This window comes from Phalacrocorax carbo, chromosome 1, assembly GCF_963921805.1.
Source record: "Phalacrocorax carbo chromosome 1, bPhaCar2.1, whole genome shotgun sequence".
NCBI lineage: Eukaryota > Metazoa > Chordata > Aves > Suliformes > Phalacrocoracidae > Phalacrocorax > Phalacrocorax carbo.
Window position 1 is genome coordinate 86,595,755 of NC_087513.1, and position 17,850 is coordinate 86,613,604.

Consider the following 17,850-nt stretch of genomic DNA (forward strand, 5'->3'; position numbering starts at 1 on the left):
TCAGTCCTCCCTCCTCCCCTTCCCCCGAGTCAAGAGGATGGAGCAAGTGGTGTCAGTTTTCATCACTAGAGCTACTATTACAGATTTTAAGAAGCAGGGGAGAGGGTGGACACAAGCATCCCACTGACCCCATCCTGTCACGTGCTCCTTTAGCAAACCTGTGCCAGGTTGGTTTCTTAGGTCTCAAAATCACCCCGGCTCAGCATATTTTGTATTACTAGCAGAAAGCTGAACACTCAGCTCTGTGACTGCTGACAGCTCAGGTTCACATGCGGCTGCAAGCTTGTCAGGGTGTTATCATGGCAGTGACTCACCAGAGCATGTGACAACTGGGCATCCTGATTCAGTATGGGGAGGGAGAGCCCAGAGAGAGAAATACTCTCTGAAAGACCTGCTATCAGCCCACCCTGCTAGTTCATGATCGTGGTCTAGTTCTGGGGGTCCTGGTGGGTGGTGCACTAAACAAAAGCCAGCACCGTGCCCTGGTGGTAACGAAGGTAACAGCATCCTGGGCTGCATCAGCAGGAGCCTGGCCAGAAGACAGAGGCAAGCGATTACGGCCCTTTACTTGGCACTTGTTAGAGCACAGTAGGAACATTGTGTCCAGTTTTGGGCCCCCAGTACCGGAAAGATGTCAGTAAACTGTTGGGAGCTCAGCAGAGGGCCACCATGAGGACAGATGGCTGGAGCACTTGTGCTGTGAGGAGAGGAGAGGAAGAAAATGAACTTGCTCAGCTGGCAGAAGAGAAGATTTTGAGGAAAGCTTTCCGGTACTTACAAGAAGCCGGGCCCTTTACTGAGGGGCAGAAGAATGAGACCCAATGGTCATGAACTGAAATTGGCAGTTCAGACTGGATATCAGGAGCTACTTCCGCCAGTCTTGCACTGCAAGTCTGCTGTCACTGTACCCTGCAGGCTTCAGTCTGCCCCGAGTATTGGAAGGGCCAGACTTCTAGGATGATTTCACATCGTGCCCTTCAGTTTGCACCATCAGAGGGGATGCGCACCTGATACGGGGTTTGTGATCTAGAAAGTTGTAGTGGTAGTAAATATCAAAGGCTGCAGGGAGGCCTGATTGACAATAACCTCTTTATCTGTTACTTTCTGCAGTTGAAATTGATGCAGTCGGAGCTGAATGTTGAAGAAGTGGTAAACGACAGAAGCTGGAAGGTACTCAGTCATTTAAAATGATGTTCTGTCCCAACAGACAGTCCTGGCATGGAGGTGTGGGACTGGTGCCTTATGAGGCAGGTTAACCAGAAATAGGTGAGGGGAGGGCAGTGCTGGGGGAAATGTTTCAGGTCATTTCAGATCAGTCATTTTCCCAGCTCTGGGTGCAGAGATCAAAGTTTTTCAGTTGCACTGCAAAGAAAAGAAAGGTGTCTGATTTAGCGGGGAGAAAGGGCTTGTGGAGGACTCCCTGAGTAGTTCCCTTTCTCCACCTTGCCCAGTGGCTAAGGACTTTGTAGACTTTTCTGTGGTGGCTTGTCTGAAAACCTTTGCTGGGCCTCTAACGGTGTTGGAGGGCTGAGTCTCTCAAATTTGGCTGTGTTTGGTACTGATCTCGCTTCTGAGCAAGCAGAGGCCGGGGAGGATGGGGCCGTAGAAACCGAACCTTTTGCTGATGGAGCTTCTGTAGGCCTGGACTGATGCTCCCTGCTGCAAAGGGCAGGCCTGCCGTTGCTCTCCTGCGTCAATAGAGGGGGCAGCTCACCCTCCGGATTGATGGCGCAGACGCTTGTTATAAAGTGATCTTAACACTGAGCTTGAATTCTGAGGTGGCTGTATTCTGTCACTGCAGCATTTCACGTCTAGCATCCTCTTCTCATTTGCTGTCGTTTTTCAGAGCTTTCAACACTGTATGGAGAACCTCTTACCCTCTCTAAATGCAAAAAGGATTTTTTTTGCAAATAGCCAGTACTAGCTACAGCTCCCTTTTTAATCTCTGCTTCAGGATTTTAGTCCTCTAGATTGCACCAGCATAAATGCAATACAGCTTTTGTATTCTTGGAGGTCTAGTCACCACAGTACAGCTCAGTGCAGGCTGATTAGATGGGCATCTCCATGTTTTTCCAGGTATGCTTTGCTGTCAGTACTGGCTGAAAAAGCCGATCATGCCCTTGAGCTGAACTAATTTAAAGCTGGCTCAGATATGACTAAGCAAGGCCACAGCCTTAACAACATGCTGCAGCCTACCAGTGGCAAACATTTTATGGCAAGTCTTCTGTCAGTTTAATTTAAAAGGGGTGGGGGGAAGACCCACCCCACACTATCTCCATTCTGAAGCCCAGAGCTAGCACTGAAATTAACCCTGGTGCACTTCAGGGCATGGTTTAGGAGACTTGGTAGTTAGTGTTGGGTTGACGGTTGGACGTGAGGATCCTAGAGGTCTTTTCCAACCTTAATGATTCTGTGATTTCCTGTATCTGCACTAAGCTTCTGCTAGTGATAGAAATGTCCAATTTTTCCAGAAGATGGAGAACATTTCTTTTATAAATAGTGAGGTTTCTTAGCCTGCTAGTGTTTAAAGTAGGGCTTGAAGATAAAAGTATTTCTGGGTTTTATCTGCAGCTCTGCTGCTGCTTCCATCTCAATATAGGCGTAAATGTCTCATTTAGCTGCCCGTAAAAATATTTCACTGAAGGAATTTGATAGACCCAGTCATAGCTGTGGACTGAATGCAATTTGTTACATGGAAGTGGTTCTCGTTTGGCAGGTGAGAGCCTCCACTCTCTGCTACTGTTGCAGACTTTTAGTTGGAAAGTACGCTTGCGTGTTTACATTAACCCTAACCAACTGAAAGCTGATTAGGAAAAATCTGATTAGGAGACAGAAAGTTGTTTTCAAACACTTACTCTGGGTAGCTATAGCAATAGTGGCATACAGAAAGAGGATGCTTTATAGAAACGCATGCGGTGGAATTTTGTTTGGCTGATACCAAACAAGGGATTGACTTCTAAAACGAGACACTTGCATTAGTCTCTGTACAGCACCTCCAGTTTACCTGGAGTTTATCGTTGGGAGTGCTTTGTGTTAAAATGTAAAAGACAGCAAACTCAAACTTCTGCATCATAACATGGATGTTAAGGCTTCTCAGGCACTGTTGTTCTTGTCTGAAAAATGAGTCGAGAACTTCACAGGTAGACCAATGGAGTTAGTTGGCCTGAGCAACGCACTGAGATCTGTGGGTCAACGATCCTAAAGGTAGGAGGTGGTATTAGTAAGACTGCAGGATTCATCCTCCTCCCATAGGCTGCAGAGTTACTGTTAAAGGCTGTTTCAAAAGTTTCCGTGATAGCAAGTTGGAAGATGCTATTTTTCTGATGTGTTGCTTGATGCGAGAGACCCTTACAGTATTTTAGAGTGCATTTCCCGTACCCTTTAAGACAAATACGTCCTTAAAATGTTTTTGACAGGCAGTGGACAAAAATGGTGCAGTTTGCTTAGTGTTAAAATGTTTCTGAACGGGAACCATTTGGGGCTCTTAACGGTTTCCTTCTATCACTTATCTGATCTCAGACATTTACATACTCTTAACTCTTCCAGAGGTGCCCATTGCCTGTGGTATTGTAGTGGGGCAGCAGGTTGTCTGTGTGTGAAAGAATCTGTCCCACAACTTTTGTTTTCTGCAGTATGGAGCAGCTTCTAATACGTGTCTGTTTCTTAAAGTAAATTATATCTGAAAATAAGTTGAAAATGACTCAAAAATTGTTAAGAATCAATGCTAAAACTAACGCATGCTGCAAACTTCACTTTTGCTGAAGTTGCCGTAGGTTCTGAACTCTGAATAAGGAGACCAGCTGTAGAAGTGGATGATTCTAGGAAGATACAGTTTAAAAGAATGTAGTTATATAAATATGACGCATACCTTCCCTAAAATTTCAAGACCACTCACTCTGCATGTGAAGCCAATGGGAGAGTTCACAAAACTCGACATCCCGAAGATCACAAGCAGTTGGATCTGAAAAGTCTCTGGACAGCTTGGCAAAACGTGCTCTCGCAGGAGTGCTGGTGGGGGAACTAATAACCGCCAGTGCCTCAGCTTGGTGCTAGGTGGTGCTCGTGTCACTGTTCAGGACACGCGCTGGGCAAAGCTTGGAGCCAAAATGATAAATAACTAAATCGCTTGCAAAGAGCCCCTGTAACTTTGGTGTGAGCCTGTGTGCTGTGCTTCTGATTCAGACTGCCTTACTTTAAATAGTCACGTTTATTGGCCCTCCGTAGGGTAAGCAGTCTGCTTGACAAGGCCTGCAGTTCAAGCTAAATGAACACGATCTTCAGTCTCTAGCTCTCTGTGCTAAATTTTACCCGGTGAAGGTGCCAGAGGTGAACGAGGCAAGAGGCATGTGCCCTTTGCAGTAGGAGGGCTGGCAGCGTCAGCACCTGCAGTCAGATAACTAACCGTGTGAGCGTGGCTTCCAAGAGCCCTTGCACGTCTTTTTACCCGTCACAAATGCATTTGCTCAGGGAAGAGAAGAGTACAGCATCCAAATTTGAATGCCAGATTGAACTTAACAGAACACAGCTGGTCAGGAGCCTTTCACTGGTAATTTCCCTCTTCCTTTAATAAAAAGGGGGAAAAAAAAGGCAGGCATCGTCATCTTTGAGGATAACAGACTGCCAGGATTATAAACCTGCCTTACCTGAGGGAGAACACTTTTAGTGCTGTGTAGTCCTTCAGGATCAGGCAGCAAACTTTGGATTCACTAAAGCCAGGAGAGAAGGTGAATGGAGACAGATGCCTTGGTAAGTACCATTTATTGGTACAGCAGGGCTGGGCAGCTTGAGGTGGGTGCTACGTGAAGAGATAGTTGTCTGAACTAGCTCTGACATTCTTGTCCTCTCCCGGATGAGGGCTGATTCGCTTTTGCTCTTCTGTTTTGGTGTCTCAGGTATTTAACGAGCGTTGCCGAATTCACTACAAGCCTCCGAAGAGTCAATAATGTGGGGTATTTTCCATCAAGGTGGTCCATAACCATGAGAGCCAAACTGGAAAGAGACCTTGGGTGAGCTGTATTGGGACCCTCCAGAACCAATAGAACCCAGTCTTGTTTTGTTTTGGACCTACTTAGCTGAAATCTCAAGGTTGAAATGATTCTCCTGTAATTGAGAGAAAACCACTCGTCTTTTGTACAAAATATGTGAACAAATGAGTTTTATAGTATTAAAATAATTTTCAAATGGAATGCGAAACTGGCATCTTTCTTGAACTTCTACAGCTTCAGCAGTCCTGGGGGGGGGGGGGGGAAGAACACCTCTGAGCAGGGAGGACGGGGCTCCCCCTGAACTGGCGCTTGCCAAACTATGAAGGAACGTGCTGTGTTAGTGCAAATAATCTACTAAAGTCTGAAAGGAAATAAAGACTGCAGAATGATCAGCAAGCGTAGGTTGAGCGTCCCTGAAAGTAAGAAGCTACCAGCATTGTTCGGAACTACTCAACACTAGCAGCACTGGTTCAGAGTTGCACATGGATACAGGTTTGCCATTGTTCCCGCAGTGCTGACAGGCAGCATCTGTGGCATACTGTCCTTTGGTCTCTGTTACCAAGTGCTGGATTTTTCCTTTAAATGGGGAACGTGGTGACGATGAAAACCACTTTGGGTTGGAGATGAAGATATATCTCATTTGGGACTGAGACAGTTAACTACCCAGTGACCCTATCTTGTCCCGCTTTCTGAACCTTTAAAACTAATCCTATAGGTGTATTGCATTTGAACCGGGAAATAGCTGTGCGCACCTGATCCTGTTGAGTCTGGCCTTAGTGTTGTATTTAGAAAGCTTTAAATGCAACGCCCCTGCAGTAACACAGCCTTTAAAGCAGATAAGTATGAGGAAATATTGCTGCAATTCTACCTTTATTTTTTGGTAACTCTAAGTGGCTGACGAGGTCTGCTTTGTTGCCAGCTGTTTTTATTACTTAGTAATATGTCTTTGAGAATCATTGAACTTGAACAGAGCCTTAAAAATACAGGCCCCATCTTGCAAACACTTTCAGTTACAGCAATGAAATTACTATATAGTCTCACATCCTTAAAAGCTGTGCATGTATGGGAGGTGGGAAGTAAATGGAGGAATGTGCCTGTGTTGCTGAAAGCTGTCAAAAATCTGTGCAGCATCATCTGTTTTATAGTTGTTTGTCCAGTAGAGACTCAAACTACTTGGTGGCCTTTATTTTTAGGCAGCAGAGACGTTTAGCCTCACTTTTCTGTGAGAATGAGGCAGAAATATATTTTAAGTCTCTGAGGGTGTAAATCCTAATGTTCAAACTTCATTTTCCCCCTTTTATTCCCCGAGGTACTGCAACTGCTCTAAGCAGAACTTTACTCCAGTTGGAATGCTTGTCTCACTCTTGAAGTATCCTCATTGTTTTCCTGCAACTCTGAAAGCAGAAAACGTGTTTGTTCTTCAACTGTTAGATTCTTATAATTGTTTGTCCTCAATGTGGCAATCAAGTACTGCTCAGTACTGTGGGCTGAATCGCCAGTAACGTAATTTCCACAGGAGATGGTCCGCTAATGAGATGTTGAGAACGGTTAGTTTTGATTTCAAAGTTGGTGCTCTAATGCTGACCTCTAATATAGGTGTCTAAAATATTTGTTCTCTCCAGGGCTTGGATCTACAGCGGCGGGGACAAATTCTCCTTTTAAGCCAGTTGTAGGCTAGAAACTTCTGCCAGCATGTAGAGAGTTGGCACCAATACTCTTGAAATGTAAGCTTGTCTTGTATTTCTGTAGAAACTAATGAGAATTAATCACTGTCCCCTTCTATCCATCCAGATGTTTGCTCAGCTGTTGCAGGAAAACTTCACTTAAGCCGATGCTGTGAAAAATGATCTGTGAAATGGCTGTGATACAAAAGCAGATTTTTTTTGTTTTGTTTTTGTGGTAGCCCAGCTTAGCATTTGGTATGAGGAAACTGTGTAGATATAAAAACAAACAAACAAACAAACGAAAAACCCCAACAAAACAAACCCAACACCAACGTAGCACTATTTTTTTCATTTGACTATAAGGCCAAACAAGTAGATCTATACCAACCTGTAATGGAAAACTGATACCATAAGAGGACTTCTGAGTCCCAAACATCCCTTCTTCAGGTGTTTTCAGCTTGTATACAGAGGGTTGCACCAAGAAGTTGAATTACTCTATTCAGTTTGCTCTGGGGACAGAGGGATATCTCTTACAGAACATGGCAAATCACATGCATCAGAGGCTGTTTGAATCTCGCTGTTGAATTTAGTGGACCATGAAGGTGAGTAACTGGAATTGCATGCCACGCTTTGGTGCACGTGGAAGGAGAAAAAGGCTTTGCTGTTTTTTGAGTACTTAAGGTCTGCCTGTGAAGTGGGATGTTTTGTGGTGGTATGCAAATGGCGTTGGTATGAGCTGTGGGCCATACTAAGCAAAGGCAGGTAAAATCTCTGTGTCTAGTGACCCCTGTCCATTCCAGGATCATGCCTGGTCTGCGACTGAATCCTGCTTCAACTTCACCATCAAGGTAGTCGCAGAGTTACTGGGCTGCTTGATGTCATATGTGAATCAAATAATGGATCCCACAAATACCAGGATTTCATTCTTTTCCTGGTCCCAACTTTATTTCTGCAGGTAAAGGCACTCAAGCAAAAAGCGTGACTGATGCCCCTGCCCAGAGTCTAGATCTCCTGCAGGCAGCTTCCCCTCCAGTGGGGCTTTCCCATTGCTTGGAGATGGTGAATATAGGTGGGCAGATCCCGGCTCCTTGGAAAGTCCTCTCAAGCGTGTGCTTCTTATTTCCTTCTGTGAAACAGAAGGAGGTGTTTTTTTTCCGATGCTCGTCGCTGTTGCCTAGTGCAGCCTGTAGGCACTCAAGACTGACGAAACAGGTAACTTCTTTACAGAAGTTTTAAGGATAGAGTTTGGTTGTCGTGAAGCAGACTGAGGGGAAGAGGCTCTTTACTGGTACCATAGGCTCAGCATACGCAGGGATATGCTCGCTTTGTGCTGCTGAAGTTCAGGCTTCTATTAATCCTAGTTGATGTACAGTGTCAAATCTTTTGAAATCAGGGTGGGTAGCAGTAGGGGAAACCTTTGCAGACCAGCACATTAAAAGTCAAGGCTGTTGTTACTGTCACGATGACGAGTAGGTCTTCAATTGGTAGATGGAGGGCTGCTTTCATTTGGCAGCTCTTAAAATTTGGTGCAGACCATCTGTCGTTTCATCCTGTCACAATTACATGCCTTGTCACTGCAAAACCAGAAGCCCGACCTGGTGACTTAACTTTCACAATCATTTCTGCAGAGGTGGCTTAATTTCTGGTTTAAAAATAACTCACAAATACATAACCCTGGGGTTTGGGGTTTTTGTTTATTTGCTTTGTTTTGTTACTGTACTGGTGTTTTTACTGACTGTAGCTTCTGCTTCTTAAAACTGCTTATACAGGACCAGAAAGTAGTAGCCTACAAGCTGTAAAGATTTGTTTCTTCATTATTGGAGTAGTACCTAGTGCAAGATGTTACACTCAGCTTTAAAACTATAAAGAATGCTAGTGCTGTTCCCCCAGCACAGATTCTCCAAGTTAACAGTTACGTGAAGAGAAATTGCCACCTGTGCAAACGGTGACTGTAGGCCGGAATGGTATGCAATATCAAACGTGTCTCCAGTGCTAAAATGGAGACACTCCCTAGCTTGTTGATGTTGCGCAAGAGATGCAGTGGGGACGGCTGTTCTTTTCAAGGCAGTGTTCTAAATGCTGATCCATTACATTCAAAGCTTAACAGAGAGAGGTGTAGATGAGGGTTGCCTAGGATAGTCCATTGCCACTGATCATCTTTGATAGCAGGTCTGTGAAACGTCAGCATTCCAAAGTGATTGAATGAACTATGTGGGCAGGATAAGTACTGCATCCCAATGGTAGAAGTACCACTGGCTTTTGGGAAGGCCATTAGCACTCCCATGGAAAGAAAACAGGCTGATTTGCCTGTGTAAACTTTAGTGTCAGCTTGCTTCCTTGCTTCGGCTTGACTTTCCTTCCCTTCTGCACAACTCTGTGCATTCTGGGGCGAGGGGGCAAGTTCTTACGCTCTGAAGACAAAAATGAGCAAAGCCAGAAATAGGGGGCCCAATGAATGATTTCCACACAACATTAATGTCTTTAGTTTCACACCTAGAGGTTTCCCAAGATTGTAAATTGACCTTCCAAGTCTTTGTGCTTAGTATATTTCTTACTAATCGGAATCAAGGGTTCTCCAGACGTGTAGTGTTGCCGTGGGGATCTTATCAACATCCCTTCCCAAGGGAGTTAGTGAGATCTGCATCCTGGTGAGTGGAGAAGTTTATAAAACGTCCTGGTTTAGCACTGGTGCTGCATGATTGTTGGACGCATTCTGTGGCTTCTGGCCCCAGTAAGGGAAGCTGGCTCTTCCAGTTATTAGCTCATCTGCTGGGCTGTGTGAATAAGATGCATGGTGGCAACACAGTGGAAGATGATCAGCATTTGCGTGAATCAGCAGGGTCTTGTGCAAAAGAAGGAATTTTAGCTCATCAGCTTGAATTGTCATTAACTCCATAAATTGGGCTGTGAGAAACCCTTCATCTGGAGTGGTGAATTTGGAGAAAAAGGCAGACTTCCAGCTTTAGCTCCTCCAGTCCCCTTTATTCCTAAGAACTAGGAACATTTTTCTCTTTGTTCAGAAAGATGTTGTCTCAGGACAACGTGCTTCTCCTCAAATGCCTTTCATCTACTCCTATAACATTGCTGCTCAAGGTCGGGAAATTCTGTAACATCCTTAGGGGTAACATGCTCTTACCGTGACCTAGAGACTGTTGAGTTTAGGGCCATTAACAGCCCCAGTTTCTCAGTCTCGGGTCCTTTTTTCCAAGAACAGGCCTTGAAGTTAGATATGAAGTACTGGTTTACAGTCTGTTGCATCACTTATCTGTGAAGACTCAGTAGGCTGATTAGGAAACTGGCAAGTCTGTGCTATAGAGTCACTATTGCCGCGGCCTTGAACGAGCTTGTTTCTAGCAGATTCCAGCATAAATGCCGATTCATAGAATCGTAGAATGGGTTGGGTTGGAAGGGACCTTTAGAGGTCATCTAGTCCAACCCCCCCTGCAGTGAGCAGGGACACCTTCAACTAGCTCCGATTGCTCAGAGCCCTGTTTAGCCTGACCGTGAATGTTTCCAGGGATGGGGCCTCCACAACCTCTCTGGGCAACCTGTTCCAGTGTTTCACCACCCTCATAGTAAAAATTTTTTTCCTTATATCCAGTCTAAACCTACCCACCTTTAGCTTCAAACCATTACCCCTTGTCCTGTCACAAGAGGCCTTGCTAAAGAGACTGTCCCCATCCTTCCTCTAGTCCCCCATTAAGTACTGAAAGGCCACAGTAAGGTCTCCCTGCCGCCTTCTCTTCTCCAGGCTGAACAACCCCAACTCTCTCAGCCTGTCCTCATAAGAGAACGTTGCCTGCGTGCAGCACATATTCTCATTTCACCCCCTCCCGTGTACCCACCCTTAGGGACTAAAAATTGTCTGGTCTGTTGCTAACTCCTCTGGTCCTAGCTCTAGAACAACATTCTTCCCATTTGCTGGAGAAGGGGGGTGGCAGGAATACCAAAGGGAAGTAGTTTTTCTGTGATCTTGAAGCGTTAGCTCTCCCTTACCAGGTAGGCCTGCTAACAGTTGCTAGCCTTTCCTCAGTAGGTTGCATGTGTTTTGAACTTTGTACATTCGTATATAGTAACGAATGTGACTGTGTCATGTGTCTGTGACTGTAACTACCAAATGAATGCTTCTGACTATATAGTCTGTATGTTACATATTTCAGCGGTGTATGAAGTATAAGTATCCTGAAATGAGAACAGCTATTGTCCACACACGACTGCTGCAGTGAGAGAGATTGTGCTTTGTCTTCCAGGAAATTGGCACTAGAGTTTTGATAAAAATGTAAATGGTACTGCATATTCGGTTGCTATCGTGATTGCGTGAATGCAGCTATAGGTTTGGTAGGAGATAAGCAGAAATAATTTATTTAGAGTACTTACCTGAACCTAGGATTTAATTTTTTCCCCTTCTGGTTCTGGTGTTTTCCATGGCACCTTTTTAGCCAGGCAGAGGGAAGTAAAGTCACCGAAAGTAAAATGCAGTCTGCTTCTGTTTACCGCTTGGAAGGATACTGAGTCAATACAGGTTGAATGGGATTGCACCCGGGAAATTAATGCTTGCTTTTCTTTTTATCTTGAATGGTGTTGGGAAACAGTGGGTGTGACTTTAGTTGCCTATGTGCACAGACTAGTCATCTGCACATGAGTGGAGAGGCGAGAGGTTCTAGTTCCAGGCCAAACCAACTGTCTTAAGATGTGGGTGGCTGGAGGGTGTTGTTTGCTTTTCTTATTGATGTGGAGCTATATACAGTTAAGATAACCTAACAGATAAGTTAAAGCAGATAAGTGCTTTTCACATTTACTCTTAACACTATCGGTGCTTTACATTGCTTTCCCCTTTTCCCCCCATTTATCTTTCTCCAGCTCAATAAAGGTAGGCTCTGTATGTTACAAGTCATGTGATTCCATGACACATGTATATGTGTGTATATATATGCGATACCTGGTGACGCTGCTCAGACTGCGCTGAAGTTCCTTCTTCAGAACCACACATCATTTTAGAGAAGTTAGTTGCCACTATGGTGCCTGGGGGCTTAACTGAGGCCCAGCCTGCTACTCCAGAAGTCCAGGGTATTGCTGATGAGGTGAGTTGCAACCTATTGAAAGCCAAAGTCTCTGTGTGCAAAGGTCTGAGCCCTGAAGCCTGTGCAAAGGCTGGGAAACCAGGTGGTGATACTGAACCAGTGTTTCAACTGAAGAAGCTAGTGCTGAAAATGGGAATCCTCTTGATTGCCAGTAAGTATTTTCTCAGCATTCTGCACAGGCAGCGTACCGGTAAGATCGAGACAAACCTCCTTTTCTCTGCCTCATCCTTGTCCACAGCCAGGCATAGTACTGGCTACCTTCAGTTAACGTTTGCGTGTGGTTCAAAGGCAAGCTCTACTGTGCCAGAGCTGAGGTTGCTTGTTTGAAATTAAAGGTGGTATATTTGAAGGGAGAAGACTGTACCTGGTAGAATTAATTCCTCACTGAAGGACTTGGGTAGGACAAACCATGTGGTGGTATCCACTGAAGAAAAGAGAGATACAGGACAAGGCTATGGATAAATGGCATGTTGTCTGCTGGTGTCTAGTGTTTTCTGGAGTCACAGGTGTGATGCAGGGGCTGCTGGTGAGCCAGTGGGGCAAGGTGGGCTTGGCGCAAGGCAGGCAGGATGAGCCCAGTTGCCGTGGTGGTTGGTTGCAGGCAGCGGGCCTGTCCTAGAAGCAGCTGTATGAACACCACCTCTGCAGATCCTCTAATGCCCTGCAGTGCCGAACTCTTAAAAGAGAGTATGAAGTGCACCCTGAGGAGCGGGACAGAAACACCACAGCATGGGAAAGGTCCTTCACCCTCCCAGTCCTGAAAGATGAACTCTTCCCCCTTTGGCAACTGCACAAAGCATAACTTACTTCCTCCTTGAGGAAACAAAACCAGGAAGTAGTGGGGCTGGACATGTTGGCCAATACTGCTGCAGATGCCTGTGCGTGCGGGGCTCCCACCTCCCTCCTTTGCTGTGCCGCAGAGGACAGAGTTTGCGTCAGCACCATTCCACATCTCCCGCAACCTTGCAGGCTAAGACCATGCAGTGATGAAATCAGACTAAGGTGACCTGGGCTGTGCATGTGGAGGGGCAGGCTACCAGGAGAGCTCTGTAAATAGGTTGTGTAGGCTGGTGTCAAGAGTCCAGTACTCTGACCAGGTTCTTTTAGATTCTCCACGTGTGGAGGGTATAATATTTAATACCAGCTTTACTTACTTGAAGATATGTGATGTTGCACGAGGTTTCTGATTTAGCAGAGTGATACAAATGTACTGGTGACACACTACAGAAGTAAGTTACTCTTAGCAAAATACAGCAATCCAATACACAGTTCAATCACAATACCGGTGTGATCTCCACTACTGCTCTCTGTAATATGCTCACGTCACGACACTGGGCATCCGGAGTCGCCAGGAGGGATTGAAGCTAGCTGAAGCCCACTATTCTCTTCAAAATTCTTTTGCTCGTTGTTTAGTTTTTACACTCTGTGTTGGGCAGAGCCACGCGTTCACTTCCCCCATGCTGGCCTGGCTAACTCAGGGAGGCGTTCACATTCTTCATGTTTAGTATTCTTCCATTCTCAGTAACTTCTGGAAAACGAAAACAATTTACTCTTTGCTCTTTGTTTTCTGCAAGGTGAAATTTTTGCCTTGTGCTGAGCACAGGAGAGAGAGCTCTCCCTGGTCCTTTTCCTTGGAAAAAGAACACACTCCGCTGTAGAGGCTTTGGTATAGTTCGCTAAGGGAAAAATTCTTGTGGATACAAACCTTACACTGGGGCAATCCTGCCCTGCTTCCAGCCATGTAACGGTGTCGCCCTTTAATGATGCAATTCTGTGGGATTTTACACTCTGCTAAGCAGAGAAGCAAGTCATCTGGTTTGAGTGAAGTTGTGAAGAGCATCTGCGGACTTTGGGATGGCCATGGTCTATCTGCTCTTGGGATTACATGATTACTTACCTACACCTGTGCCTGGTGTCTAGTCTAATCCTTAGTGAGCTGGGGAATGTTATATATTCGGTCTCCTTGTTTTACGGCTGTTGCCTAAAACGGAGGAATGTTTTGGGTTTAAGGAGCTGATAGATAAGAGCTTAGGAACGATATCTTTCTCCATCTGAGGATTAAGGAGCTGTCCGCCTGCCTGATTTTACTGAAGGCTCTGTCCGTAAATAACAAATGGGGAATGTTGTGGCAGATGGTAAAATGGGAGAGAACGGGCTTTGTTTTGTTCTGAATAATATCTACCAAAAGATGCTGCTTAGGAGCATGCTAGGAGCCCCCAGACAGCTGAAAGGGTTTGGTAATTGAAGTTTCCCTGGTTTGCTAGAATTAGCAGCTCCTGAGTTGAAAGTATAGCTGCTGGTTCCCTGGGATAGAAGCAGCAGGTGGGTGGTGAGGAGTGCTGACGTGCTGCTGGCTCCTCTCAGGGGCTGCCCGAGCAGGCTGCCGAGTCACACTGCGCTCCCCTGCCCGACTTTGGGAATGCCTCTGCCCTGCGTGGCCATCGGCATGGGTGCCACGTGCAGAGGAGGGGCTGTTACCCAGCGTGCAAAATACTGTTTGTGCTTCCTAGGTAACAGAAGTCAGTTTTCAGGTGACAGTCGGTGCAGCTGCCGTTCTCGAGGGAGTTTGTATCATCAGGTGCAAAGGACTGTAGTAAAACACTGTTACCCTGGTACATAGCTCATGATGCCTCAGACACCGGGCCGGCCTTTCACTGCTGCTCACAGCTGCCTCCCCTGCTACCCCACTCCTCTTTCAGCCTAGTAATTATACAAATATTTGACCTCTGACAGTACCACTGCGATTGCTGGTGAACTTAAAACTTGCCCTACACTTTGTGTGTTTCTGGAGAAACTGTTGCCCCCTTTTCTTTTTTTTTTTTTTGCTTAATATGTATGTAAAAAGGCTGTAGATGTCTGAACTGTGCGTATTTGAAATCTACAGGGCTTAAACTGGGTACTGTGTATAAACACATCTGTCTGAGGTGTGAGCATAAATGCTGTCAGCACAGAGCATTGTTTCTTCTGGAACGACAATATCTGCAGCTGCTACGTAGTAAAGGACTAATGATGTTTATGCAGGTCTGGGATTGATTTCTGGCTGACAGTCCAAAGGTCGTACTTCCAGTTTGGGAGATGGACAAACATAGTTTAGTCCTGGACCACTGTAACTATTACAGCTGTTTGTATTTTGCCCACTCCTAGATGTTTAAGGACATATCTGATGTAAATCACAGCTTGATCTGCAGGGCTTCCACAAGCACTAGAATAACTTTCAGGAACTACTTGATCAGGTGGTTGTCTTGGTACTCTCAGATAACCCTGTTTATTGCAAGCCCCTAAAGAAGAACATTAAACAGATGGAGTGCACGTCTGAGGCTGTGAAACACAGCAGGGGTCCGCAGCCTCCCAGGCTGACTGGCGTGGGCGCAGGTGTTCCTGGCGAGGGGGGCTGACTTGCACCGCTGTGTAACGGTGCAGTTCACACAGGGTGTACCCTGCTAGGGAGCATGGCTTGGTACCTAGCTACGTTGACAAAGAACTTAAAGGGCAGCAGGTAGCAGTTTCCCTGTACCGAGCGGGAGGCAGTTAGCTGGACAGCTTTTGGGGCAGGGGGAAATCAGCTAGGAAGTCTAATTCTGACAGGATTTTGAAGAATGCTGGAGGAGGCAATGCTAGGAAAGAGGGCTGGAGGTCCTGGTGTAAACAGAATTATTTTGGGGGTTCTGGGTTCATTTCATTGAGGGCGATTGTTTGAAAGGATGAAAACTGGAGTGGTAGTTGTGCAAGAAAAGCCTAAGTATGAACCTGCCAACCATTTTTCCCTTTCTTTTTCCAGGTGAAGGCGGAATTGGAAAATAAGGTGAACAGGACATATGGGATCTTTAAAGCCATAATATTTAAGACGCAGGTGGTTGCTGGGATAAACTACTTTATTAAGGTTTGTATGTATTATAGGAGGGGATGCTTTGCCGTTAAACAGTATAGGTGACTTGCATAGTGGCTTATAGCAAGACAGAGAAGCAAATGTAGTAGAAAACCATCTGACGTGACTGACAGAGTTAGGGGCTATCTCCAGAGGCTTCTAAAATTCCTCTGTTTGGCACTACAGGAATAAAAAAACTTACAAAACATGCACTGTGCTTCTTCAGATGTGAATGGTAAGTTTCTTGGGATCATCTCACTTCAAGACTATAGACTGCCTTATCAGCTCAAATTATTTAAACTAGTCATAACTCTGCTCTCTCCTGTTTCCTTTCAAGGCAAAGCAGCTTTCCTATTGCCTCTGTGTCCTCCAACTGTGTTTGTTATGATGAATTTGAAGTCAGCCTGAGGATCTGATGGAGAGTTAGAGTGAATTTAATTTAATTTAAAAAAAAAAAAAAAAGTAATGGAAGCACCTCATACACCAGCTGACTAGTTTTGCATGCAAGCGTGCGTGTTGATGTTTTGGTCCCGTGTCACGTGCTGCAAAGGTACAGCTCGCCTGCTAGTTCTTTCTATATTTTCAAAAACCCCTTTCTTTTGTGGAGGAAGGATTAGTAATGCTTAACTTGGAGCCCTCTGATAGCACCGTTCATCCTCTACTAGAAAATCTTACCCATGGATTGAGCAGCTTTCTGTGAAGTAACGCATAAGAAATTGCTGAGCGTATTTTGCAAGTGAAGGCCGGAAAGCATTGCTTAACGGCAGGCTGGCTTTCTGGAAGTAGAGCCAACATTGCATGTGACTGCTCTATCTTAACGCCGTGTGTGTGCAGACGTATGCCTGGTAGGATACGCTCCCTTGACAAGGGTCAGAGTCTTTTTATTAAAGAAATGGGCAGGTAGGGTTTGGGGGATAGTTATTCTGCAGAGGGACATTATGAGCATTTGCTCCACGCTTCTCGTATTTAGTTAATCCCAGGGAGGACAGGTGCTGCCAAACCACCTTCTTTCCCAGGATCTTCCTTAAAATACACTCTTAACAGTTATTTCTGCTCTGTGGGCGCCAGGTACTGACAGGCTACCTATTTCCTCAATTAAAGCATCATTTTTTTGAATTATTATTCACGATACATGAATATTCCTGATTATTCATTGGTACACAGGTGATTCTTGTACAATGTATGAGTTTCTAACATTGCCCAACTGCTCCCTTAGGAAATGTTGATATCAGATTGACAGAAGGCAGGTGTTTTTATGGAGAAAATGTAAGAATCATTCATTTACTTGCAGCATCTTTTTACAAAGCAAACATTTCAACTCTCCAACTTCAAGATTGTTTTGTTATACTCTATATGCTGCGCAAAATCCTAATTTTCTTTTAATCCATTGTAACACCAGCCCACCATTCAGAAGTGCTCTCTTCATAAAAACCGCAGCATGCAGATTTGGACTTCCAAACATATTTCAAGTTTTGACATTTCAATATGAAAAAAAAAGTTTACCCGTGTCACAGGATCTCCTCTTATTATCAGAGATAAAATGCAAGCCTCAGAAAATCATGACTCTTGATGACCTACATAAGTTTTGATGGCATCCTTTCTCCTCTTGTACCTTCTGGTGCTTCCACACCCAAGCAGTCCTACTCATTTTCCGTTTATGTGAGTCTGAAGGTTTATATTACGGTGTAGACAGCTTCTGCCACCAGTTACTATCCAGACTTGGGTTAAGAGCTGTTGTAGTAAAAATGGCAATAGACCTAAAATTAAGGTCCTGAGCAAAGAGATTCATCCAAGTACGTAAAGAGCATCCTTTTGTTTGAACCTGCTCTGAACCCAGGATCCTCACTTTCCCGCTGTTTTGGTTTCCAGGTCCAAGTTGCCGATGCCGACTACGTCCACCTAAGGGTGTTTCAGAGCCTTCCTTATAAGCATGAAAGTCCCAGGCTTGATGGTTATCAAACCGGCAAAACCAAAGACGATCCTCTGGTCTACTTCTAGACACAATGAGGAATGGTGCCTCACTTCTGCCAAGTCGCATGTGGGTTCTGCCTGTGTCATCAGGAAATGCATGAAAATAAAATAAGTTTTGAAAGCTATTTGTTAATCTACTGTGTGTCATCTCTAGGTCTGCTGCATGGCTAAAGCTCATGTAGGTCTGAAATACTATTCAAGGCTGTTCCTCCCACCTGAGGTACTATAGGTGCAAGACGGAGCACACCCTTTTCAGCTCCTCTTTCCAAAAGAGTCAGGCATCC

The 17,850-nt window shown here is 45.1% G+C and overlaps 1 protein-coding gene across 3 annotated transcripts; it reads left to right on the forward strand.

The window, feature by feature from the left end:
- Positions 1 to 384: 384 nt before the first annotated feature.
- On the forward strand, positions 385 to 17,691 carry LOC135315626 (cystatin-A-like). Of its 3 annotated transcripts, none has more exons than XM_064464948.1 (3): positions 924 to 1,170; positions 15,509 to 15,610; positions 17,465 to 17,691. In XM_064464948.1, exons 1-3 carry the CDS (start codon positions 1,120 to 1,122, stop codon positions 17,591 to 17,593), a joined length of 282 nt encoding a protein of 93 aa, XP_064321018.1. In that variant the 5' UTR covers positions 924 to 1,119; the 3' UTR covers positions 17,594 to 17,691. The 3 variants fall into 3 exon arrangements, 2 of the variants coding, with proteins under 2 accessions (XP_064321018.1, XP_064321011.1); XM_064464941.1 differs by lacking the exon at positions 924 to 1,170 and adding an exon at positions 11,060 to 11,730; XR_010375113.1 differs by lacking the exons at positions 15,509 to 15,610; positions 17,465 to 17,691 and adding an exon at positions 4,893 to 5,186 and having other exon boundaries at positions 385 to 1,170.
- The last annotated feature ends 159 nt before the right edge of the window (positions 17,692 to 17,850 follow it).